This window comes from Oncorhynchus masou, chromosome 16 (assembly GCF_036934945.1).
Source record: "Oncorhynchus masou masou isolate Uvic2021 chromosome 16, UVic_Omas_1.1, whole genome shotgun sequence".
Classification (NCBI taxonomy): Eukaryota; Metazoa; Chordata; class Actinopteri; order Salmoniformes; family Salmonidae; genus Oncorhynchus; species Oncorhynchus masou.
The window spans coordinates 5,390,091-5,417,839 of NC_088227.1; the positions used below are offsets into that span (position 1 = coordinate 5,390,091).

Consider the following 27,749-nt stretch of genomic DNA (forward strand, 5'->3'; position numbering starts at 1 on the left):
TGCTGCCCTGAATTTATCAGGCGCTATCGACAAAGGTCAGTGGGGAAAAGTTGTGATGGACTACTTTCTGGAGGACGATCGTGCCATGCTGACTCTCTCGGACTCCGAAAATGAATCAGACGATGAGGAAATCCCTGATTAAGGTAAAAATATATATATATTTGAACCAGACATTGTAGTCTTCTGATGACAGTAATGGGGAATAAACAATGATCAACAGTGTTGTTCTCATGGAAGAAGTCGACTCAGTTTTGAAATCTGTGGAATTTCCTACTTTTGTCAGAAACTATTTTTCATTGCAAAGTTACAGCGTACTGTTAGCTAGCTAGCTAACGTTAGCTGGCTAGCTCACTAGCTAATGTTACGTGTATGACCTGTGTAGTAATATTATTCATATAGCAGAAATCCATTTGAATTGCTATTTATAGGGTTGGAGCGAGCGGTCGCATCTACACTTCGGTCCGCAGGTAGTATAACTTTTCATTACATTTCATTATAGTACAACGGTTTGATTTGTCTAATCTTAGCAATTTCTTCTTAGCTAGCTACATAGCCGTCTTTGTATCAAAGATAATTGCGTAATTATCGTATTTCGTCGTCCTAACGTAGTCTACACAGCTTTCTGCCCAGCAGCTAGCTAACGTCCACTAGCACAGCAGCTAGCTAACGTCCACTAGCACTGTAGAAACTATTACACTCAACGACTCGATTAGTGTAGTGTTAGCTAGCTACATAGTTGTCTTTGCTGTCTTCGTATCCAAGGTAATTGTGTAGTTTAGAGTGTGTAGACTTAGAGTGATTATCTTAATTTACCGAGGTTAGCTAGCCAGCTATTTGTCGTCCTTAACGTAGGAGTCACTGCTAGCTAGCTAGCCAACAGCTAGCCAACGTCTTCCGAATTGAACTTCAACAACCCGGTCAACATTCCGCCTCGCTCCACAGGTAGTATCACATTTTCATTTCACTTCATTACAGTACAACGGTTTGATTTGTTTGATCGTAGCTAGCTAGCTACATAGCCGTCTTTGTATCTAAGACAATTGTGTAGTCTGGAGCGATTTTCTAGGTTAGCTAGCCAGCTATTGTCGTTCTTTTAACGTAACGTTACGTAATCAACACTGCTAGCTAGCCAGCTAGCCCCGAATAGCAGCACTGTAGAAACTATTACACTCGACGGAACGACTTGATTAGTGTAGTGTCAACAACGTAGCCACTGCCAGCTAGCCTACTCCAGCAGTACTGTATCATTTCAATCATTTTAGTCAATAAGATTCTTGCTACGTAAGCTTAATGTTCTGAACATTCGATAAGTGTAGTCCACTTGTCATTCCAATCTCCTTTGCATTAGCGTAGCCTCTTCTGTAGCCTGTCAACTATGTGTCTATCTATCCCTGTTCTCTCCTCTCTGCACAGACCATACAAACGCTCCACACCGCGTGGCCGCGGCCACCCTAATCTGGTGGTCCCAGCGCGCACGACCCACGTGGAGTTCCAGGTCTCCGGTAGCCTCTGGAACTGCCGATCTACGGCCAACAAGGCAGAGTTCATCTCAGCCTATGCCTCCCTCCAGTCCCTCGACTTCTTGGCACTGACGGAAACATGGATCACCACAGACAACACTGCTACTCCTACTGCTCTCTCTTCGTCCGCCCACGTGTTCTCGCACACCCCGAGAGCTTCTGGTCAGCGGGGTGGTGGCACCGATCCTCATCTCTCCCAAGTGGTCATTCTCTTTTCTCCCCTTACCCATCTGTCTATCGCCTCCTTTGAATTCCATGCTGTCACAGTTACCAGCCCTTTCAAGCTTAACATCCTTATCATTTATCGCCCTCCAGGTTCCCTCGGAGAGTTCATCAATGAGCTTGATGCCTTGATAAGCTCCTTTCCTGAGGACGGCTCACCTCTCACAGTCCTGGGCGACTTTAACCTCCCCACGTCTACCTTTGACTCATTCCTCTCTGCCTCCTTCTTTCCACTCCTCTCCTCTTTTGACCTCACCCTCTCACCTTCCCCCTACTCACAAGGCAGGCAATACGCTCGACCTCATCTTTACTAGATGCTGTTCTTCCACTAACCTCATTGCAACTCCCCTCCAAGTCTCCGACCACTACCTTGTATCCTTTTCCCTCTCGCTCTCATCCAACACTTCCCACACTGCCCCTACTCGGATGGTATCGCGCCGTCCCAACCTTCGCTCTCTCTCCTCTTCCATCCTATCATCTCTTCCCTCTGCTCATACCTTCTCCAACCTATCTCCTGATTCTGCCTCCTCAACCCTCCTCTCTTCCCTTTCTGCATCCTTTGACTCTCTATGTCCCCTATCCTCCAGGCCGGCTCGGTCCTCCCCTCCCGCTCCGTGACTCGACGACTCATTGCGAGCTCACAGAACAGTGCTCCGAGCAGCCGAGCGGAAATGGAGGAAAACTCGCCTCCCTGCGGACCTGGCATCCTTTCACTCCCTCCTCTCTACATTTTCCTCCTCTGTCTCTGCTGCTAAAGCCACTTTCTTCCACTCTAAATTCCAAGCATCTGCCTCTAACCCTAGGAAGCTCTTTGCCACCTTCTCCTCCCTCCTGAATCCTCCTCCCCCTCCCCCCTCCTCCCTCTCTGCAGATGACTTCGTCAACCATTTTGAAAAGAAGGTCGACGACATCCGATCCTCGTTTGCTAAGTCAAACGACACCGCTTGGTTCTGCTCACACTGCCCTACCCTGTGCTCTGACCTCTTTCTCCCCTCTCTCTCCAGATGAAATCTCGCTTCTTGTGACGGCCGGCCGCCCAACAACCTGCCCGCTTGACCCTATCCCCTCCTCTCTTCTCCAGACCATTTCCGGAGACCTTCTCCCTTACCTCACCTCGCTCATCAACTCATCCCTGACCGCTGGCTACGTCCCTTCCGTCTTCAAGAGAGCGAGAGTTGCACCCCTTCTGAAAAAACCTACACTCGATCCCTCCGATGTCAACAACTACAGACCAGTATCCCTTCTTTCTTTTCTCTCCAAAACTCTTGAACGTGCCGTCCTTGGCCAGCTCTCCCGCTATCTCTCTCAGAATGACCTTCTTGATCCAAATCAGTCAGGTTTCAAGACTAGTCATTCAACTGAGACTGCTCTTCTCTGTATCACGGAGGCGCTCCGCACTGCTAAAGCTAACTCTCTCTCCTCTGCTCTCATCCTTCTAGACCTATCGGCTGCCTTCGACACTGTGAACCATCAGATCCTCCTCTCCACCCTCTCCGAGTTGGGCATCTCCGGTGCGGCCCACGCTTGGATTGCGTCCTACCTGACAGGTCGCTCCTACCAGGTGGCGTGGCGAGAATCTGTCTCCTCGCCACGCGCTCTCACCACTGGTGTCCCCCAGGGCTCTGTTCTAGGCCCTCTCCTATTCTCGCTATACACCAAGTCACTTGGCTCTGTCATAACCTCACATGGTCTCTCCTATCATTGCTATGCAGACGACACACAATTAATCTTCTCCTTTCCCCCTTCTGATGACCAGGTGGCGAATCGCATCTCTGCATGTCTGGCAGACATATCAGTGTGGATGACGGATCACCACCTCAAGCTGAACCTCGGCAAGACGGAGCTGCTCTTCCTCCCGGGGAAGGACTGCCCGTTCCATGATCTCGCCATCACGGTTGACAACTCCATTGTTTCCTCCTCCCAGAGCGCTAAGAACCTTGGCGTGATCCTGGACAACACCCTGTCGTTCTCAACTAACATCAAGGCGGTGGCCCGTTCCTGTAGGTTCATGCTCTACAACATCCGCAGAGTACGCCCCTGCCTCACACAGGAAGCGGCGCAGGTCCTAATCCAGGCACTTGTCATCTCCCGTCTGGATTACTGCAACTCGCTGTTGGCTGGGCTCCCTGCCTGTGCCATTAAACCCCTACAACTCATCCAGAACGCCGCAGCCCGTCTGGTGTTCAACCTTCCCAAGTTCTCTCACGTCACCCCGCTCCTCCGCTCTCTCCACTGGCTTCCAGTTGAAGCTCGCATCCGCTACAAGACCATGGTGCTTGCCTACGGAGCTGTGAGGGGAACGGCACCGCAGTACCTCCAGGCTCTGATCAGGCCCTACACCCAAACAAGGGCACTGCGTTCATCCACCTCTGGCCTGCTCGCCTCCCTACCACTGAGGAAGTACAGTTCCCGCTCAGCCCAGTCAAAACTGTTTGCTGCTCTGGCCCCCCAATGGTGGAACAAACTCCCTCACGACGCCAGGACAGCGGAGTCAATCACCACCTTCCGGAGACACCTGAAACCCCACCTCTTCAAGGAATACCTAGGATAGGATAAAGCAATCCTTCTCACCCCCCCTTAAATGATTTAGATGCACTATTGTAAAGTGGCTGCTCCACTGATGTCAGAAGGTGAATTCACCAATTTGTAAGTCGCTCTGGATAAGAGCGTCTGCTAAATGACTTAAATGTAAATGTAAATGTTATAGCCTAATATTAGCTAGCGAACTAACATCGAACATAGTTGGCTAGCGTTAGCTACCTGCAGATTCATACAGCATTTCATGCATGATGGCTGGCTATGACAATCACTTTGTATTGCTAGTACCGTATGGGTTGGGATTTATGGTTCATTGTTTAACTAGCTTGCTAACTTACATGTCTAAACAGAAGACTCCACTTCTGCAGATGATTACATGACCCATCAAGTTAGCCAGGTGTGTCTGGGGGTGATGACGGACATCTGTTGTATTTCATGAACATGTGACCAGGTCTAAACAATAGAGACCCATCAACTTAACTAGATGTGGCTATAGCATTTCTTTCACATGACCCATCAATTTACAATGGGTCACATATCACTCCTAGATATAGGACAGACACTTTAAAACCTAGTTTAATTTTTTTTAGAGACTGTCCGTTTTTACATTTATGAATGTGTTATTCAACGCATTTCTATGGGCTATAGTAATAAAGCCCAAATTCAAAATTGTATCAAATAATTTTTTACATATTTTGTTATGACCATCTTAATGAAGTGGAAAAAGTAGCCAGCAGAGCAATGAGTCTGTTATCGTCTATTTAGCCGACGAACGGCGCATATGGGAAACACAGGTAATACTTGTGGTTGTACCTGTAGATATCAATGTGACTTGTGGTTGTACCTGTAGCTAGCAGTGTGACTTGTGGTTTCAACTGTGGCTAACAGTGTGACTTGTGGTTTCACCTGTAGCTAGCAGTGTGACTTGTGGTTTCACCTGTAGCTAGCAGTGTGACTTGTGGTTTCACCTGTAGCTAGCAGTGTGACTTGTGGTTTCACCTGTAGCTAGCAGTGTGACTTGTGGTTTCACCTGTAGCTAGCAGTGTGACTTGTGGTTTCACCTGTAGCTAGCAGTGTGACTTGTGGTTTCACCTGTAGCTAGCAGTGTGACTTGTGGTTGTACCTGTAGCTGGGAGTGATGGAGATGTTGAACCCTCCGTAGCCGTAGAGGAAGGCTGGGTGAGAGCCGTCCAGCTTCAGGCCCTTCTTATGGACAATAAACATGGGGATCTCTGTGCCATCCTTACTGGGGTAGAATACCTGGAGACAGATACACACTGAGTGCAGAAAACATCCTCTTTCCATGACAGATTGACCCGGTAAATCCAGGAGAACGCTATGATCCCATGAATCCACTTCAATCAGTGTAGAAGGGTAGGAGAAAGAAAGATTTTAAGCTATGAAACAATTGAGACATGGATTGTATATGTGTGTCATTCAGAAGGTGAATGAGCAAGACAAAATATTTAAGTGCATTTGAATGGAGTATGGTAGTAGGTGCCAGGAGCACCGGTTTGAGTGTGTCAAGAACTGCAACGCTGCTGGATTTTTCACACTCAAGAGTTTTCCGTGCGTATCAAGAATGGTCAACCACCCAAAGGACATCCAGCTAACACCTTGTAGTCCATGCCTCGACGAATGTAGGCTGTTTTGAGGGCAAAACGAGGTGCAATGCAATATTAGGTGTTCCTAATGTTTTGTACACTCCGTGTATACACAGAGGTTTGTTAAAGTGACAAACTACACACATCCAATCAGTCAATTCTGGTGATTTGTGTTAGTAAAGAAAAGCACAAAGTAAATAAAATAAAGAACACACCCTTTAGGTGAGGTGCTGACTAACAGAGGATACACTATACATAGGAAAAGGCAGCACACTCATCTCTCATTCGGGTGGATATATTTGACCAACGTTTCATCTGTAGCCAAAATGTTGGTCAATTAAATCCACTTTCTTTTTCATTGGCACAGTATGTAAAAGGATACCATCTTTGAAGGGTCATCATGTACATGTAATCTGGTAGGTATCTCACCTGAGTGGTCTGGTAGTCAGAGGGGTCAAAGCCCTTGACGGTGACTTCCCGGAACACGTGGGGATGCAGGGGCTCCTTGGTCAGGTCACAGTGATAGATAACGGCTGGACGGAACAGAGAGGAGGGACAGGTCATTTTATCTTTTTCAGATTCAGTTTATTTGTAGAAAAACCACATCTGAATTACATTTGTACATTACAAGAGACAAGAGAGAGGAAGGGGGTGAAATAGTAGAATGTGTGTGTGTGTGGGGGGGGGTTATCTGGCAAGAGGAAGGAGGTGAAGCAGTAGAACATCTGTGCATGTGTATCGGTCTCTAACTCAGAATTGAGGGAAATATGATAGCCTAGGAAGGAGGTGAAGCAGTAGAACATCTGTGCCTGTGTATCGGTCTCTAACTCAGAATTGAGGGAAATATGATAGCCTAGGAAGGAGGTGAAGCAGTAGAACATCTGTGCGCGTGTATGCATGTGTATCGGTCTCTAACTCAGAATCGAGGGAAATATGATAGCCTAGGAAGGAGGTGAAGCAGTAGAACATCTGTGCCTGTGTATCGGTCTCTAACTCAGAATCGAGGAAATATGATAGCCTTGGAAGGAGGTGAAGCAGTAGAACATCTGTGCCTGTGTATCGGTCTCTAACTCAGAATCGAGGGAAATATGATAGCCTAGGAAGGAGGTGAAGCAGTAGAACATCTGTGCGCGTGTATGCATGTGTATCGGTCTCTAACTCAGAATCGAGGGAAATATGATAGCCTAGGAAGGAGGTGAAGCAGTAGAACATCTGTGCCTGTGTATCGGTCTCTAACTCAGAATCGAGGGAAATATGATAGCCTTGGAAGGAGGTGAAGCAGTAGAACATCTGTGCCTGTGTATCGGTCTCTAACTCAGAATCGAGGGAAATATGATAGCCTAGGAAGGAGGTGAAGCAGTAGAACATCTGTGCGCGTGTATGCATGTGTATCGGTCTCTAACTCAGAATCGAGGGAAATATGACAGCCTAGGAAGGAGGTGAAGCAGTAGAACATCTGTGCCTGTGTATCGGTCTCTAACTCAGAATCGAGGGAAATATGATAGCCTTGGAAGGAGGTGAAGCAGTAGAACATCTGTGCCTGTGTATCGGTCTCTAACTCAGAATCGAGGGAAATATGATAGCCTAGGAAGGAGGTGAAGCAGTAGAACATCTGTGCCTGTGTATCGGTCTCTAACTCAGAATTGAGGGAAATATGATAGCCTTGGAAGGAGGTGAAGCAGTAGAACATCTGTGCATGTGTATGCATGTGTATCGGTCTCTAACTCAGAATCGAGGGAAATATGATAGCCTAGGAAGGAGGTGAAGCAGTAGAACATCTGTGCCTGTGTATCAGTCTCTAACTCAGAATTGAGGGAAATATGATAGCCTTGGAAGGAGGTGAAGCAGTAGAACATCTGTGCGCGTGTATGCATGTGTATCGGTCTCTAACTCAGAATCGAGGGAAATATGATAGCCTAGGAAGGAGGTGAAGCAGTAGAACATCTGTGCATGTGTATCGGTCTCTAACTCAGAATCGAGGGAAATATGATAGCCTAGGAAGGAGGTGAAGCAGTAGAACATCTGTGCATGTGTATCGGTCTCTAACTCAGAATCGAGGGAAATATGATAGCCTAGGAAGGAGGTGAAGCAGTAGAACATCTGTGCATGTGTATCGGTCTCTAACTCAGAATCGAGGGAAATATGATAGCCTTGGAAGGAGGTGAAGCAGTAGAACATCTGTGCGCGTGTATGCATGTGTATCGGTCTCTAACTCAGAATCGAGGGAAATATGATAGCCTAGGAAGGAGGTGAAGCAGTAGAACATCTGTGCCTGTGTATCAGTCTCTAACTCAGAATTGAGGGAAATATGATAGCCTTGGAAGGAGGTGAAGCAGTAGAACATCTGTGCGCGTGTATGCATGTGTATCGGTCTCTAACTCAGAATCGAGGGAAATATGATAGCCTAGGAAGGAGGTGAAGCAGTAGAACATCTGTGCCTGTGTATCGGTCTCTAACTCAGAATTGAGGGAAATATGATAGCCTAGGAAGGAGGTGAAGCAGTAGAACATCTGTGCCTGTGTATCAGTCTCTAACTCAGAATTGAGGGAAATATGATAGCCTTGGAAGGAGGTGAAGCAGTAGAACATCTGTGCGCGTGTATGCATGTGTATCGGTCTCTAACTCAGAATCGAGGGAAATATGATAGCCTAGGAAGGAGGTGAAGCAGTAGAACATCTGTGCATGTGTATCGGTCTCTAACTCAGAATCGAGGGAAATATGATAGCCTAGGAAGGAGGTGAAGCAGTAGAACATCTGTGCATGTGTATCGGTCTCTAACTCAGAATCGAGGGAAATATGATAGCCTAGGAAGGAGGTGAAGCAGTAGAACATCTGTGCCTGTGTATCAGTCTCTAACTCAGAATCGAGGGAAATATGATAGCCTAGGAAGGAGGTGAAGCAGTAGAACATCTGTGCATGTGTATCAGTCTCTAACTCAGAATCGAGGGAAATATGATAGCCTTGGAAGGAGGTGAAGCAGTAGAACATCTGTGCGCGTGTATCGGTCTCTAACTCAGAATCGAGGGAAATATGATAGCCTAGGAAGGAGGTGAAGCAGTAGAACATCTGTGCCTGTGTATCAGTCTCTAACTCAGAATTGAGGGAAATATGATAGCCTTGGAAGGAGGTGAAGCAGTAGAACATCTGTGCGCGTGTATGCATGTGTATCGGTCTCTAACTCAGAATCGAGGGAAATATGATAGCCTAGGAAGGAGGTGAAGCAGTAGAACATCTGTGCGCGTGTATGCATGTGTATCGGTCTCTAACTCAGAATCGAGGGAAATATGATAGCCTAGGAAGGAGGTGAAGCAGTAGAACATCTGTGCCTGTGTATCGGTCTCTAACTCAGAATCGAGGGAAATATGATAGCCTTGGAAGGAGGTGAAGCAGTAGAACATCTGTGCCTGTGTATCGGTCTCTAACTCAGAATCGAGGGAAATATGATAGCCTAGGAAGGAGGTGAAGCAGTAGAACATCTGTGCCTGTGTATCGGTCTCTAACTCAGAATTGAGGGAAATATGATAGCCTTGGAAGGAGGTGAAGCAGTAGAACATCTGTGCGCGTGTATGCATGTGTATCGGTCTCTAACTCAGAATCGAGGGAAATATGATAGCCTAGGAAGGAGGTGAAGCAGTAGAACATCTGTGCCTGTGTATCGGTCTCTAACTCAGAATTGAGGGAAATATGATAGCCTAGGAAGGAGGTGAAGCAGTAGAACATCTGTGCCTGTGTATCGGTCTCTAACTCAGAATCGAGGGAAATATGATAGCCTAGGAAGGAGGTGAAGCAGTAGAACATCTGTGCCTGTGTATCAGTCTCTAACTCAGAATTGAGGGAAATATGATAGCCTTGGAAGGAGGTGAAGCAGTAGAACATCTGTGCGCGTGTATGCATGTGTATCGGTCTCTAACTCAGAATCGAGGGAAATATGATAGCCTAGGAAGGAGGTGAAGCAGTAGAACATCTGTGCATGTGTATCGGTCTCTAACTCAGAATCGAGGGAAATATGATAGCCTAGGAAGGAGGTGAAGCAGTAGAACATCTGTGCATGTGTATCGGTCTCTAACTCAGAATCGAGGGAAATATGATAGCCTAGGAAGGAGGTGAAGCAGTAGAACATCTGTGCCTGTGTATCAGTCTCTAACTCAGAATCGAGGGAAATATGATAGCCTAGGAAGGAGGTGAAGCAGTAGAACATCTGTGCATGTGTATCAGTCTCTAACTCAGAATCGAGGGAAATATGATAGCCTTGGAAGGAGGTGAAGCAGTAGAACATCTGTGCGCGTGTATCGGTCTCTAACTCAGAATCGAGGGAAATATGATAGCCTAGGAAGGAGGTGAAGCAGTAGAACATCTGTGCCTGTGTATCAGTCTCTAACTCAGAATTGAGGGAAATATGATAGCCTTGGAAGGAGGTGAAGCAGTAGAACATCTGTGCGCGTGTATGCATGTGTATCGGTCTCTAACTCAGAATCGAGGGAAATATGATAGCCTAGGAAGGAGGTGAAGCAGTAGAACATCTGTGCGCGTGTATGCATGTGTATCGGTCTCTAACTCAGAATCGAGGGAAATATGATAGCCTAGGAAGGAGGTGAAGCAGTAGAACATCTGTGCCTGTGTATCGGTCTCTAACTCAGAATCGAGGGAAATATGATAGCCTTGGAAGGAGGTGAAGCAGTAGAACATCTGTGCCTGTGTATCGGTCTCTAACTCAGAATCGAGGGAAATATGATAGCCTAGGAAGGAGGTGAAGCAGTAGAACATCTGTGCCTGTGTATCGGTCTCTAACTCAGAATTGAGGGAAATATGATAGCCTTGGAAGGAGGTGAAGCAGTAGAACATCTGTGCATGTGTATGCATGTGTATCGGTCTCTAACTCAGAATCGAGGGAAATATGATAGCCTAGGAAGGAGGTGAAGCAGTAGAACATCTGTGCCTGTGTATCAGTCTCTAACTCAGAATTGAGGGAAATATGATAGCCTTGGAAGGAGGTGAAGCAGTAGAACATCTGTGCGCGTGTATGCATGTGTATCGGTCTCTAACTCAGAATCGAGGAAATATGATAGCCTAGGAAGGAGGTGAAGCAGTAGAACATCTGTGCATGTGTATCGGTCTCTAACTCAGAATCGAGGGAAATATGATAGCCTAGGAAGGAGGTGAAGCAGTAGAACATCTGTGCATGTGTATCGGTCTCTAACTCAGAATCGAGGGAAATATGATAGCCTAGGAAGGAGGTGAAGCAGTAGAACATCTGTGCATGTGTATCGGTCTCTAACTCAGAATCGAGGGAAATATGATAGCCTTGGAAGGAGGTGAAGCAGTAGAACATCTGTGCGCGTGTATGCATGTGTATCGGTCTCTAACTCAGAATCGAGGGAAATATGATAGCCTAGGAAGGAGGTGAAGCAGTAGAACATCTGTGCCTGTGTATCAGTCTCTAACTCAGAATTGAGGGAAATATGATAGCCTTGGAAGGAGGTGAAGCAGTAGAACATCTGTGCGCGTGTATGCATGTGTATCGGTCTCTAACTCAGAATCGAGGGAAATATGATAGCCTAGGAAGGAGGTGAAGCAGTAGAACATCTGTGCCTGTGTATCGGTCTCTAACTCAGAATTGAGGGAAATATGATAGCCTAGGAAGGAGGTGAAGCAGTAGAACATCTGTGCCTGTGTATCGGTCTCTAACTCAGAATCGAGGGAAATATGATAGCCTAGGAAGGAGGTGAAGCAGTAGAACATCTGTGCCTGTGTATCAGTCTCTAACTCAGAATTGAGGGAAATATGATAGCCTTGGAAGGAGGTGAAGCAGTAGAACATCTGTGCGCGTGTATGCATGTGTATCGGTCTCTAACTCAGAATCGAGGGAAATATGATAGCCTAGGAAGGAGGTGAAGCAGTAGAACATCTGTGCATGTGTATCGGTCTCTAACTCAGAATCGAGGGAAATATGATAGCCTAGGAAGGAGGTGAAGCAGTAGAACATCTGTGCATGTGTATCGGTCTCTAACTCAGAATCGAGGGAAATATGATAGCCTAGGAAGGAGGTGAAGCAGTAGAACATCTGTGCCTGTGTATCAGTCTCTAACTCAGAATCGAGGGAAATATGATAGCCTAGGAAGGAGGTGAAGCAGTAGAACATCTGTGCATGTGTATCAGTCTCTAACTCAGAATCGAGGGAAATATGATAGCCTTGGAAGGAGGTGAAGCAGTAGAACATCTGTGCGCGTGTATCGGTCTCTAACTCAGAATCGAGGGAAATATGATAGCCTAGGAAGGAGGTGAAGCAGTAGAACATCTGTGCCTGTGTATCAGTCTCTAACTCAGAATTGAGGGAAATATGATAGCCTTGGAAGGAGGTGAAGCAGTAGAACATCTGTGCGCGTGTATGCATGTGTATCGGTCTCTAACTCAGAATCGAGGGAAATATGATAGCCTAGGAAGGAGGTGAAGCAGTAGAACATCTGTGCCTGTGTATCGGTCTCTAACTCAGAATCGAGGGAAATATGATAGCCTTGGAAGGAGGTGAAGCAGTAGAACATCTGTGCCTGTGTATCAGTCTCTAACTCAGAATTGAGGGAAATATGATAGCCTTGGAAGGAGGTGAAGCAGTAGAACATCTGTGCGCGTGTATGCATGTGTATCGGTCTCTAACTCAGAATCGAGGGAAATATGATAGCCTAGGAAGGAGGTGAAGCAGTAGAACATCTGTGCATGTGTATCGGTCTCTAACTCAGAATCGAGGGAAATATGATAGCCTACGTGGCGCGAGGAAGGAGGTGAAGCAGCATTTCATTTCTTTATTTTATTTAACCTTTATTTAGTTAGGCAAGTCAGTTAAGAACAAATTCTTATTTACAATGACGACCTACCTCGGCCAAACCCTAACAACGCTGGGCCAATTGTGCGCCGCCCTATGGGACTCCCAATCACAGCCGGTTGTGATACAGCCTGGTATCGAACCAGGGTCTGTAATGGCGCCTCTAGCACTGAGATGCAGTGCCTTAGATCGCTGCGTCACTCTGTAGTAGAAGATCTCAGAGTCCTTATTGCATCTGCTGAAGCCCACCACAGTGTGTGTGTACGTGTATGTGTGTGTGTGTGTGTGTTTTTGTCTGTCTGTGTCTGATTCACTGGTGGCACCAACTTTTTCAGTTGACGGCACCAGCACATGATTTGGTCGAACCAATTTTGTGCCGCTGCGCAGCGATAATGTCCTGACCTGCGTCCCATAATGTGATTATAATAATGTGGATTCATTTCCGAACCAGGCAAAAAATGACAAATCATTTTATTTATTTTTTATAAAAAGGGTGTTATTTTTAGGGATTTTGAAGTCACTCTACAGTTGTAGTACACTATGAAAGCAGTTTTATCTTTTGGTAAATTTAGTTTTCCTGGTTTTGTTTTTCTCAATTTCAGCGTTTTTATTCGGGGGGGGGTCTAAGCTAACATATGGAATTGTTTTAACATGGTCATACCATTTAGATTTTTGATTTTGAATTTTAAGAAATCTTAAGGTATCAAAAAATAGATACAAAATATATGGAATGGAAATATTGAATTTGGCATTACTGGTATTAGCCCATACAAACGTATTGCATAACATATTCACTACATGGAACAACAGACAGCCCCCCCAAAAAAGCTGGAGGAAGTTTGTTCTGAAGTGTCTGTCCTATATCTGAGAGATATAAGAAAGATCAGCCAGAGCATGGACTTGAACCCAATCAAATATCTCTGGAGATCTGTAAATAGCTGTGCAGCGACGCTCCCCATCCAACCTGACAGAGCTTGATAGGATCTGCAGAGAAGAATGGGAGAAACTCCCCAAATACAGGTGTGCCAAGCTTGTTGCGTCATACCCAAGAAGACTTGAGGCTGCCAAAGGTCCTTCAACAAAGTACTGAGTAAAGGATCAGAATACTGGTGTAAATGTGATGTCAATTATTTATTTTTTATTTTTATTAAAACTATTCTAAAAACCAGTTTTTGCTTTGCATTATGGGGTATTGTGTGTAGATTGATGGGGAAAAAAACGATATAATACATTTTAGAATAAGGCTGTAACGTAACAAAATGTGGAAAAGTCTAGGGTTCTGAATACTGTCCGAATGCACTGTAGTTCCATTCATTTTTTAACTGGTCTTTGATAGCCTACCTGGCGAGAGGAAGGAGGTGAAGTAGTAGAAGATCTCAGAGTCCCTCTTGCGTCCGGTGAAGCCCACCACAGAGCCCACATCCAGGGGGAAGGTCCTGAGCTCCTCCCCCGAGCTCAGACGGTACATCTTAAGGACGTTCTTCACATCGTGCAGGAAACAAACGAACAGGAGGCTGGAGTAGGTACAGGTGGCAAACACTGGGAGAGGGAGTGAATGACAGAGAGCGCAAGAAGGGTTAGTCAAACAATCTACATTTTTAATAACCATGATCATGTGGTTAACAGAATATTCCTAGAGAGTATTTGGCATTTGTTATTTACTGAGGACCTGATCAAAACCAATAGAGACTGACTGTCGGTCTGGTAGTGCTCCAGTCCTCCCTGTCATAATTAGCAACAGAGGACATGGAACGCATATTATGTCCCGTAGTGTGGTTAATGTAAATCACATGTTCCTTTAACTCCCCTGAATACCTCTGTCAATCTGGCAGCTACCCATGTCAAGATTGGTTTATTGAATGATGAAGCAGGTGTTAATCATGGCCTTTACTACACAGAAAGCAGCAGTGGACTACTCTTATTGTCAACCTTTTCAGTAAATCACTAGATCAATATCTTTGAAAATATCATATAAGTATCATTAGCTTTTAAAACAATTCAATCTGTTTTCTTATATTATATTTTGGACCAGAGTGAGGCTCTCCCTCCACCAGCCTACATATTGTTCCTGCAGCGAGGAGGATTCACCATCGGCATCTAATGTTTTCATCATTTATCTGCAGATTAATTGGCAAAAAGCCTACCAGTGTGCAAATTAGGGAGCCAAATGAACAGCTCTTACCGATGCAATTCAGTAGGCTACTGACGATTCACTCACTTTAACGCCACTGTCTGGCAAGTCCTGATGGACTTCATATCGAAAATACAAACGAGATCTTTTCTTTATATACGATACCATGAATATATATGTTGTATGATTTATGACTGGATATATGAGATCGACTTTATTCAGTCAGTTCGATATGAAACACGCCACAGTCCAACATTAACTTTACTCACTGGCCCAGTCGGCCAAAACTCTACTGGCCCGAACAGAATTTCTACTGGCCTGGACAAGGTGTAGTTCTAAAATGCAGAACCTATAGCAGGGGTAGTCAACCCTGGAAGACCAGGTGTTTTATTTTTACATTTTATTTATATCACCTTTATTTAATAACCAGGTAGGAGAGTTGAGAACAAGTTCTCATTTACAAATGCGACCTGGCCAAGATAAAGCAAAGCAGTTTGACACATACAACGACACAGAGTTACACATGGAGTAAAACAAACATACAGTCAATAATACAGTAGAAACAAGTCTATATACGATGTGAGAAAATGAGGTGAGATAAGGGAGGTAAAGGCAAAAAAAGGCCATGGTGGCAAAGTAAATACAATATAGCAAGTAAAACACTGGAATAGTAGATTTGCAGTGGAAGAATGTGCAAAAAAAATAATGGGGTGCAAGGAGCAAAATAAATAAATACAGTAGGGAAAGAGGTAGTTGTTTGGGCTAAATTATAGGTGGGCTATGTACAGGTGCAGTAATCTGTGAGCTGCTCTGAGACCTGGTGCTTAAAGCTAGTGAGGGAGATAAGTGTTTCCAGTTTCAGAGATTTTTGTAGTTCGTTCCAGTCATTGGCAGCAGAGAACTGGAAGGAGAGGCGGCCAAAGAAAGAATTGGTTTTGGGGGTGACCAGAGAGATATACCTGCTGGAGTGTGTGCTACAGGTGGGAGATGCTATGGTGAAAAGCGAGCTGAGATAAGGGGAGACTTTACCTAGCAGGGTCTTGTAGATGACATGGAGCCAGTGGGTGTGGCGACGAGTATGAAGCGAGGTCCAGCCAACGAGAGCGTACAGGTCGCAATGGTGGGTAGTATATGGGGCTTTGGTGACAAAACGGATTGCACTGTGATAGACTGCATCCAATTTGTTGAGTAGAGTATTGGAGGCTATTTTGTAAATGACATCACCGAAGTCGAGGATTGGTAGGATGGTCAGTCTTACAAGGGTATGTTTGGCAGCATGAGTGAAGGATGCTTTGTTGCGAAATAGGAAGCCAATTCTAGATGTAACTTTGGATTGGAGATGTTTAATGTGGGTCTGGAAGGAGAGTTTACAGTCTAACCAGACATCTAGGTATTTGTTGTTGTCCACGTATTCTAAGTCAGAGCCGTCCAGAGTAGTGATGTTAGACAGGCGGGCAGGTGCAGGCAGCGATCGGTTGAAGAGCATGCATTTAGTTTAGGTGTGTTGAATTTAGGAAATCACTGAACTGATGCATTAACTAAGTAGCTCAATGTGTTGGGACATAATCCTGCTGCACTCCCGGAACAGGGTTGCCTACCGTCTCTCTATATTCAGCAATTAACAGGCTACATTTGGTTATAATGATATGTATTAAAAAACTGTGTAATATAATTTAGCAATGCAAGTCATTACTATATTCTTTAGAATTGCATTGTATTGATTGCATTCATTTTTGTTTCTAAAGCATGTCATTTTTAGAACATTTTCAATGGGACGCTGCTCCTTTAAAACCTGTTAAGGCTCGGGACAATACTGCCCCCTTTGGATGAATTGTGTGCCCATAGTAAACTGGAAAAACATCTGTCCAAAATTGCAAATATATGCATATAATTATTATTATTGAATAGAAAACACTCTAAAGCTTCTAAAACCTTTTGAATTATGTCTGTATGTATAGCAGAACTCACAGGGCAGCCAATCTCCCAAACTATTTTTATCAACAGGAAAGTTGGGCCAAATTTGACGTCATCGCCCCCACCCTTCCCAACCAGCTATGGATCTGGGATCAGTTTCTATGTCTTCCGCGAGAAGTCTTCTATCAGTAGAGAGTTTAATTGTGCAAATCCCACGAGCTTTGACCCTTTGGCAGGCAAAATACTGGGTGTCGCGAGAAAATACATGCACTTTCAGGCACGCGTTGCGCACAGAGCTCCCTTTGTTCCAACTTGCACGAGAAGAATACAGTTTGTCCGGTCGATTTGAGAATTGTTTTGTACGTTAATAACATCCTAAAGCTTGATTCTGCACTTAGTTTGACCAGTTTAGCCGACATATATTATGTAATTTTGAAGTTTTGATGCGCAACCCCTCGAGACCAGAGTTAATTTTGGCTGCATTTCAGCCGGAATTTGTCGCGTTTGCTAACACAAAGACACACGACTTGAAACCAAACAATGTTTTGGGTAAGTATGACTCCTTCCACTACATTCTGATCGAAGACCATCAAAGGTAAGGGAATATTTATGTTGTAATTTTGTGTTTCTGTTGACTCCAACATAGCAGAGAAATATTGCTTACGTCTGAGCGTCGTCTCAGATTATTGAATAGCTAACGATTTCTGTAACATTAAAAATAAATGTGACAAAGCGATTGCATTAAGAAGCAGTGTATCGTTCTAACTATATGTAGAACATGTATATTTAGTCAAAGTTTATGATGTGTATTGCTGTTATCTGGTGTTATCTGGCGGAGTTATCTATAATTTTTCCGGACATTTTTTAGCATTTTCTGAACATGGCGTCAATGTAAACGGAGATTTATGGATATAAATGGCATATTATTGAAAATAACATAAATGTACTGTGTAACATGTCCTATTACTGTCATCTGATGAAGATTTTCAAAAGGTTAGTGAATTATTTTTCTTTTAATCCTGCGTTTGTGATTGCATCTTTTGTTCGACAAAATGGCTACATATCGTCTGTGTCTTTGTGGTGGTTTGACATACATATGTGCTATGTTTTCGCGGATTTCGAATCCTAGTTACCACATTATATAGGACTTGCAAATGTATGCTCTCTCCCTCCGTGTAAAGAAATTTGACCATGACCACAGCACACACCCCAGGTACCAAGAGGCAGACTGTCAAACCAGCAGTGTTCCTTGTTATCACTCACTTTGTGCCTGTCCTATCAATAGGTCGCTAAAAGATGCATGTAGTTTATTCTAAAGGTGGAGGGCTTGGCAGACTTTTCTGACTAGCGAATTGAAAAGTAGCCTAGTTAATTTAAGTGGAAAAAGTATCCAGCTAAAAATGAGTCTAAATAGCTGTATAGCCGACAGCCGGCGCAAGTGGAAAATACTGTATTCATATTTTCACATGAAACTGAAACCTGGCTTAAACCATCCGTTATTGTAACCCAATGATTTTAGTTCTCCAAATGAAAGTACCACTCCAGCCTTTTCTTATCTACAGAAACCAAGGCCGTCCGGCCGTGGTGGTAGGGTAGCAGTCATTTATAGGGACAAGTATATACGTAGCTCTGCGTCTTAGCGAACTTTCGTCATTTGAAAGCCTTTTCTGCTTGAACAAGAAACAGCAAACCTTGTATATTTTTAATGTACTACCCTCCTAAACCAAGTATTTTTTCATTGCAGAATTATCTGACCTGCTATCTTCGGTTATGCCTAAATCTACCATTCAAATGTTTGGAGTCACTTAGAAATGTCCTTGTTTTTGAAAGAAAAACACATTTTTTGTCCATTAAAATAACATAAAATTGATCAGAAATACAGTGTAGACATTGTTAATGTTGTAAATGACTATTGTAGCTGGAAATGGCTGATTTTTTAAATGAAATATCTACATAGGCCCATTATCAGCAACCTTCACTCTGGTGTTCCAATGGCACTTATGTTAGCTAATCCAAGTTTATCATTTTAAAAGGCTCATCAATCATTAGAAATCCCTTTTGCAATTATGTTAGTACAGCTGAAAACTGCTGTTCTGATTAAAGAAGCAATAAAACTGGCCTTCTATAGACTAGTTGAGTATCTGGAGCATCAGGATTTGTGGGTTCGATTACAGGCTCAAAATGGCCAGAAGCAAAGCTCTTTCTGAAACTCATCAGTCTATTCTTGTTCTGAGAAATTAAGGCTATTCCATGCAAGAAATAGCCAAGAAACTGAAGATCTCGTACAACGCTGTCTAATACTCCCTTTATAGGACAGAGCAAACTGCCTTTAACCAGAATAGAAAAAGGAGTGGGAGGCCCCGGTGCACAACTGAGCAAGAGGACAAGTACATTAGAGTGCCTAGTTTGAGAAACAGACGCCCCACAAGTTCTCAACTGGCAGCTTCATTAAATAGTACCCGCAAAACACCAGTCTTAACATCAACAGTGAAGAGGCGACTACGGGATGATGGCCTTCTAGGCAGAGTTGCAAAGAAAAAGCCATATCTCAGACTGGCCAATAAAAATAAAAGATTTAAGATGGGCAAAAGAACAGACACTGGACAGAGGAAGATTGGAAAAAAGTGTTATGGACAAACAAATATAAGTTTGAGGTGTTCACAAAGAAAAACATTTGTGAGACGCAGAAAAAATGAAAAGATGCTGGAGAAGTGCTTGACGCCATCTGTCAAGCATGGTGGAGGCAATGTGATGGTCTGGGGGTGCTTTGGTGGTGGTAAAGTGGGAGATTTCAAATCAAATCGGTCACATACACATGGTTAATGCAGATGTTACGACAGTGCAGTGATATCTAACAATTTCACAACCACTACCTTATACACACACAAGTGTAAAGGAATGAATAAGAATATGTACATATAAATATATGGATGAGCGATGGCCGTGCGGTATAGGCAAGATGAAGTAGATGGTATAGAGTACAGTATACACATATGAGATGAGTAATGTAGGGTATGTAAACATATAAAGTGGCATCGTTTGAAGTGACTAGTGATACATTTATTACATCCCATTTTGAATTATTAAAGTGTCTATAAATTTGAGTAAGTATGTTGGCAGCAGCCACTCAATGTTAGTGATGGCTGTTTAACAGTCTGATGGCCTTGAGATAGAAGCTGTTTTCAGTCTCTCGGATGTGTACAGGAAGAAGGAAGACTATCACTCCATTTTGCAACGCCATTCCATACTCTGTGGACGTGCCTTAATTGGAGCCAATTTCTCCTAGAATAGGACAATGACCCAAAGCTCCAAACTATACAATAACTATTTAGGGAAGAATCGGTCAGCAATTATTCTGTCTATAATGGAGTGGCCAGCACAGTCACCGGATCTCAACCCCATTGAGCTGTTGTGGGAGCAGCTTGACCGTATGGTACGTAAGAAGTGCCCATCAAGCCAATCCAATTTGTGGGAGGTGCTTCAGGAAGCATGGGGTGAAATCTCTTCAGATCACCTCAACAAATTGACAACTACAATGACAAAGGTCTGCAAGGCTGTAATTGCTGAAAATGTAGGATTCTTTGACGAAAGCAAAGTTTGAAGGACACTTATTATTTCAATTAAAAATCATTATTTATAACCTTGTCAACGTATTGACTATATTTCCTATACATTTTGCAACTCATTTCAGGTATGTTTTCATGGAAAACAAGGACATTTCTAAGTGACCCCAAACTTTTTAACGGTAGTGTACATGAGATGAATGCCTTGAAATGAGTGATGAGAACTACGTAACACTGGAAAGAGAAACTAAAAAGCAGAAGGGTACCATCAAAGTTAACGAAGCTGACATTAATTAACTTAAGAGAGAGAACAAGTTGTTGAGCAGATCCCTACTTGATATACAGACTAGATCAATGCACAAAAATCTGGTGCTTAATGGAAATGAAGAAGATGAAGGTGAAGATCCAGAGAGAATGGGGAAAGAATTCACGGTTAAAGCAGATCCCAGGCGGTACGGTTTACCAATTTAAACTCTAGCTCTAGAGGACAGCGATACGAGCGCCCAATCGTTTCCAAATATACATCCTTTTAGTGCTGTCCCCGACTAAATTAAATCTTGGTCAACCGAAAGTCATCTGTTCTTTCGACCAATTGATTGGTGGAAATGTTTAAACATGTATTTTTCCATATATAGACACACATAAGGTGTTTTAATAAAACCAAATACATGCATTGAACTTGTCTGATGATTTAAGCTTCCCGATTTGATGAAATACGACACATGTACCTCTTTTTCTCCCCAATTTTGTAATATCCAAATAGGTAGTTACAGTCTTGTCTGTACGGGATTTGCAGTGATGGGACTCGGGAGAAGTGAAGTTTGAGAGCCACACGTCCTCCAAAACACGACCCTGCTAAGCCGCACTGCTTCTTGACACACTGCCCGCTTAACCCAGAAGCACCAATGTGCTGGTGGAAACACCGTACTACTGGCTATCGAAGTCAGCATGCATGCGCCCGGCCCACCACAGGGAGTCGCTAGAGCGCGATGGGACAAGGACATCCTGGCCGCACAAACCCTCCCCTAACCTTGACAACGCTGGGCCAATTGTGCTCCGCGGCCGGCTGCAACACAGCCTGGGATCCAACCCGGGTCTGTAGTGACGCCTCAAGCACTGCGCATCGCTTTAGGCCGCTGCGTGACTCAGGATGCCCCCTTTAGGTGCTTTTTGGCAAACTCCAAGCAGGCTGTAATTTTAACTGCTTTTTACTGAGTGGCTTCTGTCTGGCCTCTCTACCATAAAAGCCTGATCGGTGAAATGCTGCAGAGATGGTTATCCTGTTCTCTCATTTCCACAGAGGAACTTTGGAGCTGTGTCAGAGTGACCATCAGGTTCTTGGTCACCTCCCTGACCAAGGCCCTTCTCACCAGATTGCTCAGTTTGGCCGGGCGGACAGCTTTAGGAAGAGTCTTGGTGGTTCCAAGCGTCTTCCACTTAAGAGTGATGGAGGCCACGGTGTTCTTGGGGACCTTCAATGCTGCAGAAGTGCCGACACGATCCCGTTTCGGAGCTCTATGGACAATTCCTTCAACCTCATGGCTTGGTTTTTGCTCTGACATGCACTGTAAACTGTGGTACCTTTATATAGACAAGTGTGAGACAATCAATTGAATTTACCACAGATGGACTCGAATCAAGTAAAACCATCAAGGATGATTAATGGAAACAGGATGCAGCTGAGCTTAGTCTCGAGTCTCAGAGCAAAGGGTCTGAATACTTGTGTAAACAATAAATGTTTCTAAAAAACTGTTTTTGCTTTGTCATTTTTCTTTCAAATTTAATTCATTTTAGAACAAGGCTGCAATGTAACAAATGTGGAACAAGTCAAAGGTTCTGAAGACTTTCCCCAATGCACTGTATAATAAACACAGAGACAGAGAAGATGCCCACTACAAGTTCACAATGGTTCTGAAGACTTTCCCCAATGCACTGTATAATAAACAGAGACAGAGAAGATGCCCACTACAAGTTCACAATGGTTCTGAAGACTTTCCCCAATGCACTGTGTAATAAACACAGAGACAGAGAAGATGCCCACTACAGGTTCACAAAGGTTCTGAAGACTTTCCCCAATGCACTGTATAATAAACACAGAGAAGATGCCCACTACAGGTTCACAATGGTTCTGAAGACTTTCCCCAATGCACTGTATAATAAACACAGAGACAGAGAAGATGCCCACTACAAGTTCACAATGGTTCTGAAGACTTTCCCCAATGCACTGTATAATAAACAGAGACAGAGAAGATGCCCACTACAGGTTCACAAAGGTTCTGAAGACTTTCCCCAATGCACTGTATAATAAACACAGAGACAGAGAAGATGCCCACTACAGGTTCACAATGGTGTATGTTGGTGCATAAAGTCAAGAGAGCTATGGGAGTGTTAAGAGTTATTGAGTCCAAACTGTTGCAGAAGACCCTTTATTTACCCCCGCCAGCTGTCCTGCTTGGCACCACAATGCCAAGTCCTCATATTTTCCTCAGATTAAGCTTTTCCCCTACATGAGAACCTCACTCGAGAACCCTTCTCCAGGTATGTTGAGAATGTTGGAATAAATTTCACTTTTCTGTTTCTAATTTCCTTTGTTACTGCATACATGCATACACCTCTTTATGACAAGTGCCATTTTATCAAGGCTTTTGGATCCTGGAAAATTGTATATTTTTTTGTTTACCTAATATGACTCTTGGACACCTCCTGAATGACGGGTAACATCTCAATAAACCTGGGCATACCTGGAACTACCCCCTCTCGTTGTTGGAGAGTTAGAGTATGCATTCGGCATCATCGCATCATCTTCAAGGATGAAGGTTCTTGATGGATGCACACTTAGTTCTTTGAGTGCACTGTAACCAGTAGTTTTAAATCCTGTTAATAAAATTCAACCCGATTCTGGGACGCCTACACCACAAAGCCTGTAAAGTCGTTGTCAGCAATTGATGTTCAAATATAATCCATTGAAACAACTTGTATTGAAATGAAGAAATGTCAGTGCTTTTTCAGCACACAAATAAACCTTTATTCTTGCTTCTGAAAATATACCACAATACTAAAGTGTCTGCTGAGAACAGACATGTAAAACAAGTGTCTATGGAATAAAATGTGTCAAAGTGTAGATATAAATATTTCTGAACAATAGTTCAACAGTGTCTGCTATGAACAGACATGTAAACAACAAAAGGGTCAAATAGTGTCAAGAGTGTAGATATAAATATTTCAGAACAATAGTAAAACAGACATGTAAACAACAAAAGTGTGTATGGAATAAAATTAAAGTGTCTAGTGTCTGACTTCTGAGATATCTGAACAGAACAAGTTGTTCATTTCAATGTGGTCCCAGTCATTGTGGTACATATTCATCATGCGAACTCAAGCAGCTGGTGATCGAATTCCTCCCAGAGTTTTGGCGAGAGTTCATCCATAGGTGCCAGGACCCTGTGGGGAGGATGAGAAGAGGGGGGAAATTAGGAGAGTGTGCATGGTGAAGAGGAAAAAAGAAAACAGAAGAGAGGAAAGGAGGAAAGGAGATCAGAGTAAAGTCTGACATTTGTATTTATTTACCTGGGGCGGCAGGGTAGCCTAGTGGTTAGAGCGTTGGACTAGTAACCGGAAGTTCAAACCCCCGAGCTGACAAGGTACAAATCTGTCGTTCTGCCACCGAACAGGCAGTTAACCCACTGTTCCTAGGCCGTCATTGAAAATAAGAATTTGTTCTTAACTGACTTGCCTGGTTAAATAAAGGTAAAATTAAACCTCTGGGACAAGCTGGGGGCTTGGTGCATGATGTTGTCTAGATCTTGATGTCCAGACGGAGTCTGCAGCCCTTTTCTTCTCACACCCCTGCTGCTGCTGCTCTGTGGCGTCGTGGAGTAGTTCTCGGAGGTGGGCCCAGGATAGAGTTGCCCAAGTCCTGCATGGAGATTGTTCCTAATCCGGCACTGCAACTCAGTGCGGGAGATGGGCTGGGGGCCGGTCACCAGTTAGTACTGGGGACAGAGGTCGTGCTTGGGGCCAGTGAACAGGAAGTGCTGGGGTGCAGAGAACAAAACCAGGTGCAGTCTCCATTCACTGGTGTTTGTTCCTTGAAAATAAAAAAAGAGTAGAGGGCTATTTAGTACACATTTCAAAACATTAATGAACATCAAATATCATTAAACGAGACCACAATAGACTATACAATGTTCCAAACGTTTGAGCAGAGTTGAGTAGGTCTGGCCTAGTTACTCAACTCTGCTCAAATGTTTGCAACATTTTGACTAGCTGGACCTTGCTACCAAACATTGACTTTGGGAAGATTATGTTTTTCTTTCTATGACAAAATTGTTTAATCAAAAGTTGAAAAGATCTTTAGTTTAGTTGGTTGGCTTGCTTCTCCTGCACAACTATTCTGCTAAGCTTGCCAGCCAAGTAGCTAGCACTAGCTGGCTCGCTATTGTTGGCAAAACATGGCTACCCTTTTCGTTAACGACAACAGAAAAATACAACATACCCCATCCTTTGGTGAAGATGACATGTTGCTTCACCTGCCGTAAAAGCCAGCAACATTCCTGGAGAAGCCTTTCCACCAGCATCTCCACTGCGGCCCTTGTTTCTTTTCTTTGCCTTGAACTGGTTACAAACACTTTTTTTTTTAAACAAGTGGTCGGGTCGGACTCCAGCGTCTCCGCAATCTCCCTCCATGAATTGGCATTTACATGGTAGTGTTTATATAATGCATGGCTGGAATCGTATCAGTCAATCGATGCATGACGTTGTCATTCACCATGCTGAATCCACACGGAGTTTCGGGCTGAATCGACAAGAAGCACCCCTGCAGTTGACCAATCACAGACAGAGGTGTAGAGAAAAAAATGTGCACCCAAATAGCCGACAAAACCCGAACCATAATCCAAAACATTAATAATATGCACAAACTGTACCGAACTGTTTCGGGTGGGAAGCATGCGGCTGCCTTAACAGTGACATGCTCGCATTACCTGATCTCTGCAAAAAAAAATATGATTCTTTACAGAAAAGATAGAAAATATTAGAACTCTGATTGACAGTAGCTGACACCATACCAGCATTTCTGGTCAGGAAGCACGTACGGCAACTCCATGTGGGTGAGCCCTACTAGACTACTAAAAGAGGTTATGCCTACTGTTGGCCCCAACATTCTGTTTATTGTAGATAGCTTCCTGACCTCTGGGTCCTTTCCAGCCTATTTTAGCGCCGTATTGAAAGGCCACCGATTTGCAAGCTCTAGCCCAACTTCGCTATTTTGTAAAAAATCTTGTTTATTTTTAGTCTACTTACACGTAATCTATCCTCTATTATTTCTTACAACCAACAAGAACTATTGAACATGAAATCTTTAGTTACTTACCCCTATTCTGGCTTCTACATCAGCTAATCTACCCTGGGCTCTCTCTGTAATTCCAACCCAATTTCAGGCTACCGAAGAGGAAACGCTGGCGTTACAGAGGCAAGAGAGGGGGGGTTCTTGGTGAGATTAAGTCAAAGGGAAACCCTCCATTCTACTGGCACAAGTACTTGATAATAAAATTTATTTGCTACCAATGAGACTCTCGGAATTGCGATATTCTTTGCTTTTCAGAAACATGGCTCTCAGACAAGATACCCCCCACGGCTATTCAACTCGGATTCTCAATTCTCATTGGCCGCACTGGACATTGGAGTCTGGGAAATCGAGGGGGAGGGAGGCGTTTGCCTCCTCATCAACTCCAACTGGTGTGGTAATTCCAACACGATGGAAGTGTCAACCCACTGTTCACCCGTCTTGGAATACCTTATGGTCAAATGCCGGCCCTTCTACCTCCCGAGGTAGTTTTCAGCTGTTATCAGGACTGCTGTAAACATTTCACCACAGGACAATAAAAAGAATAAGCTGGCGCTTAAACTGTGCAAGGCTACAAACTATCTGCAATTTTAAGTCAGCATCAATAAGACACTTGATGCCCAACCTTACAGCGCGGACCTCCTTAACAACAGAATGCAGCCCACGGGGCAAAATTAGTTTGACAACCCTGGTCTAGTTAGTTCAAAATGGTGCAGCTCAGCTTTTAACAAATAAAATGTACCCATATCACACTTACTTTAGCTTCTCTACACTGGCTACCAGTCTCTTTGAGAATAGATTTAAATGTTTTATTAAATATTAAATCGTCCTATATCTCTGATCTTGCATATCCCTACGAGCCAGGACGCAGCCTGAGATCCTCTGACAGGGCTCTGTAGATCATTCCAAAGTCCTGATTGAAAACTAAAGGAGACCGGGCATTTGCCATTAGGACCCTTAGACTTTGGAATGATCTGCTGGAGGAGATCAGACTTGTAGATTCAGTGCCTCTTAAAACCCTGCTAAAGACACACAAAGATGCTTTTAATGTATTATTTAAAATTCTCCTTCATCCGGTCTTTGTTAGTATTTTTTATTTAAATATTTTATGATGTAAAGCACTTTGTTACTTGTATTGAAAACGCTATACGAATATTTATGATTATTTGTTTAAAGTTATGTGTCATCACTGTTGGCTTCAGCCAAAAAGTATTTGGTAAAAACCTACAGTGCATTCGATAAGTATTCAGACCCCTTGACTTTTTCAACATTGTCAAATTAAAGCTTTATCCCCCCCCCCCAAAAAAAAAATATTTACAAAAGTATTCAGACCCTTTACTCAGTACTTTGTTGAAGCACCTTTGGCAACGATTACAGAGTCTTCTTGGTCATGACGCTACAAGCTTGGCCCATCTGTATTCGGGGAGTTTCTCCCATTCGTCTTCTCAGATCCTCTCAAGCGCTGTCAGGTTGAATGGGGAGCGTTGCTACACAGTTATTTTCATCCCGAAGGCACTCCTCCGTTGTCTTGGCTGTGTAGTTAGGGTCAATGTCCTGTTGGAAGGTGAACCGTCGCCCAAGTCTGAGGTCCTGAGCACTCTGTAGCAGGTTTTCATCAAGGACCTCTTTACTTTGCTCCGTTAACAATTCCCTTGACCCTGACTGGTCTCCCAGTCCCTGCAGTTGAAAAACATCCCCACAGCATTATGCTGCCACCACCATGCTTCACTGTAGGGATGGTGCCAGGTTCTTCCAGATGTGATGCTTGGCATTCAGGCCAAAGAGTTCAATTTTAGTGTCATCAGACCAGAGAATATTGTTTCTCTTTTAGAGGTCGACCGATTATGGTTTTTCAACACCAATACTTGGAGGACCAAAAAAGCCAATCGGACAATTTAAAAAATGCTTTTGTAATAATGACAATTACAACAATACTGAATGAACACTTATTTTTACTTAATAATATAATTTAGCCTCAATATAATTTATCCTCAAGTAAATAAGGAAACATGTTTAATTTGATTTAAATAATGCAAAAACAAAGTGTTGGAGAAGAACGTAAAAGTGCAATATGTGCCATGTAAGAAAGCTAACGT

General features: G+C 43.7%; 1 protein-coding gene and 1 long non-coding RNA gene across 3 annotated transcripts in view; both read right to left on the reverse strand.

Annotated features, from left to right (window-relative positions):
• The window catches only part of LOC135557367 (prolyl endopeptidase-like), a 53,491-nt gene that overhangs the window by 9,207 nt on the left and 16,535 nt on the right, over positions 1-27,749 (reverse strand). For both annotated transcript variants that reach the window (XM_064990579.1, XM_064990578.1), the window contains exons 9-11: positions 14,043-14,240; positions 6,314-6,417; positions 5,404-5,540 (exon numbers count right to left, since the gene is read on the reverse strand). In XM_064990579.1, coding sequence (XP_064846651.1) covers positions 5,404-5,540; positions 6,314-6,417; positions 14,043-14,240 — 439 coding nt within the window. The remainder of the gene's footprint in view (positions 1-5,403; positions 5,541-6,313; positions 6,418-14,042; positions 14,241-27,749) is intronic.
• Positions 23,294-26,899, reverse strand: LOC135557161 (uncharacterized). The gene is made up of 3 exons (XR_010458185.1): positions 24,805-26,899; positions 23,877-24,396; positions 23,294-23,750 (listed from the first exon to the last, which is right to left on the reverse strand). It is a non-coding gene; the product is annotated as an uncharacterized LOC135557161 (long non-coding RNA).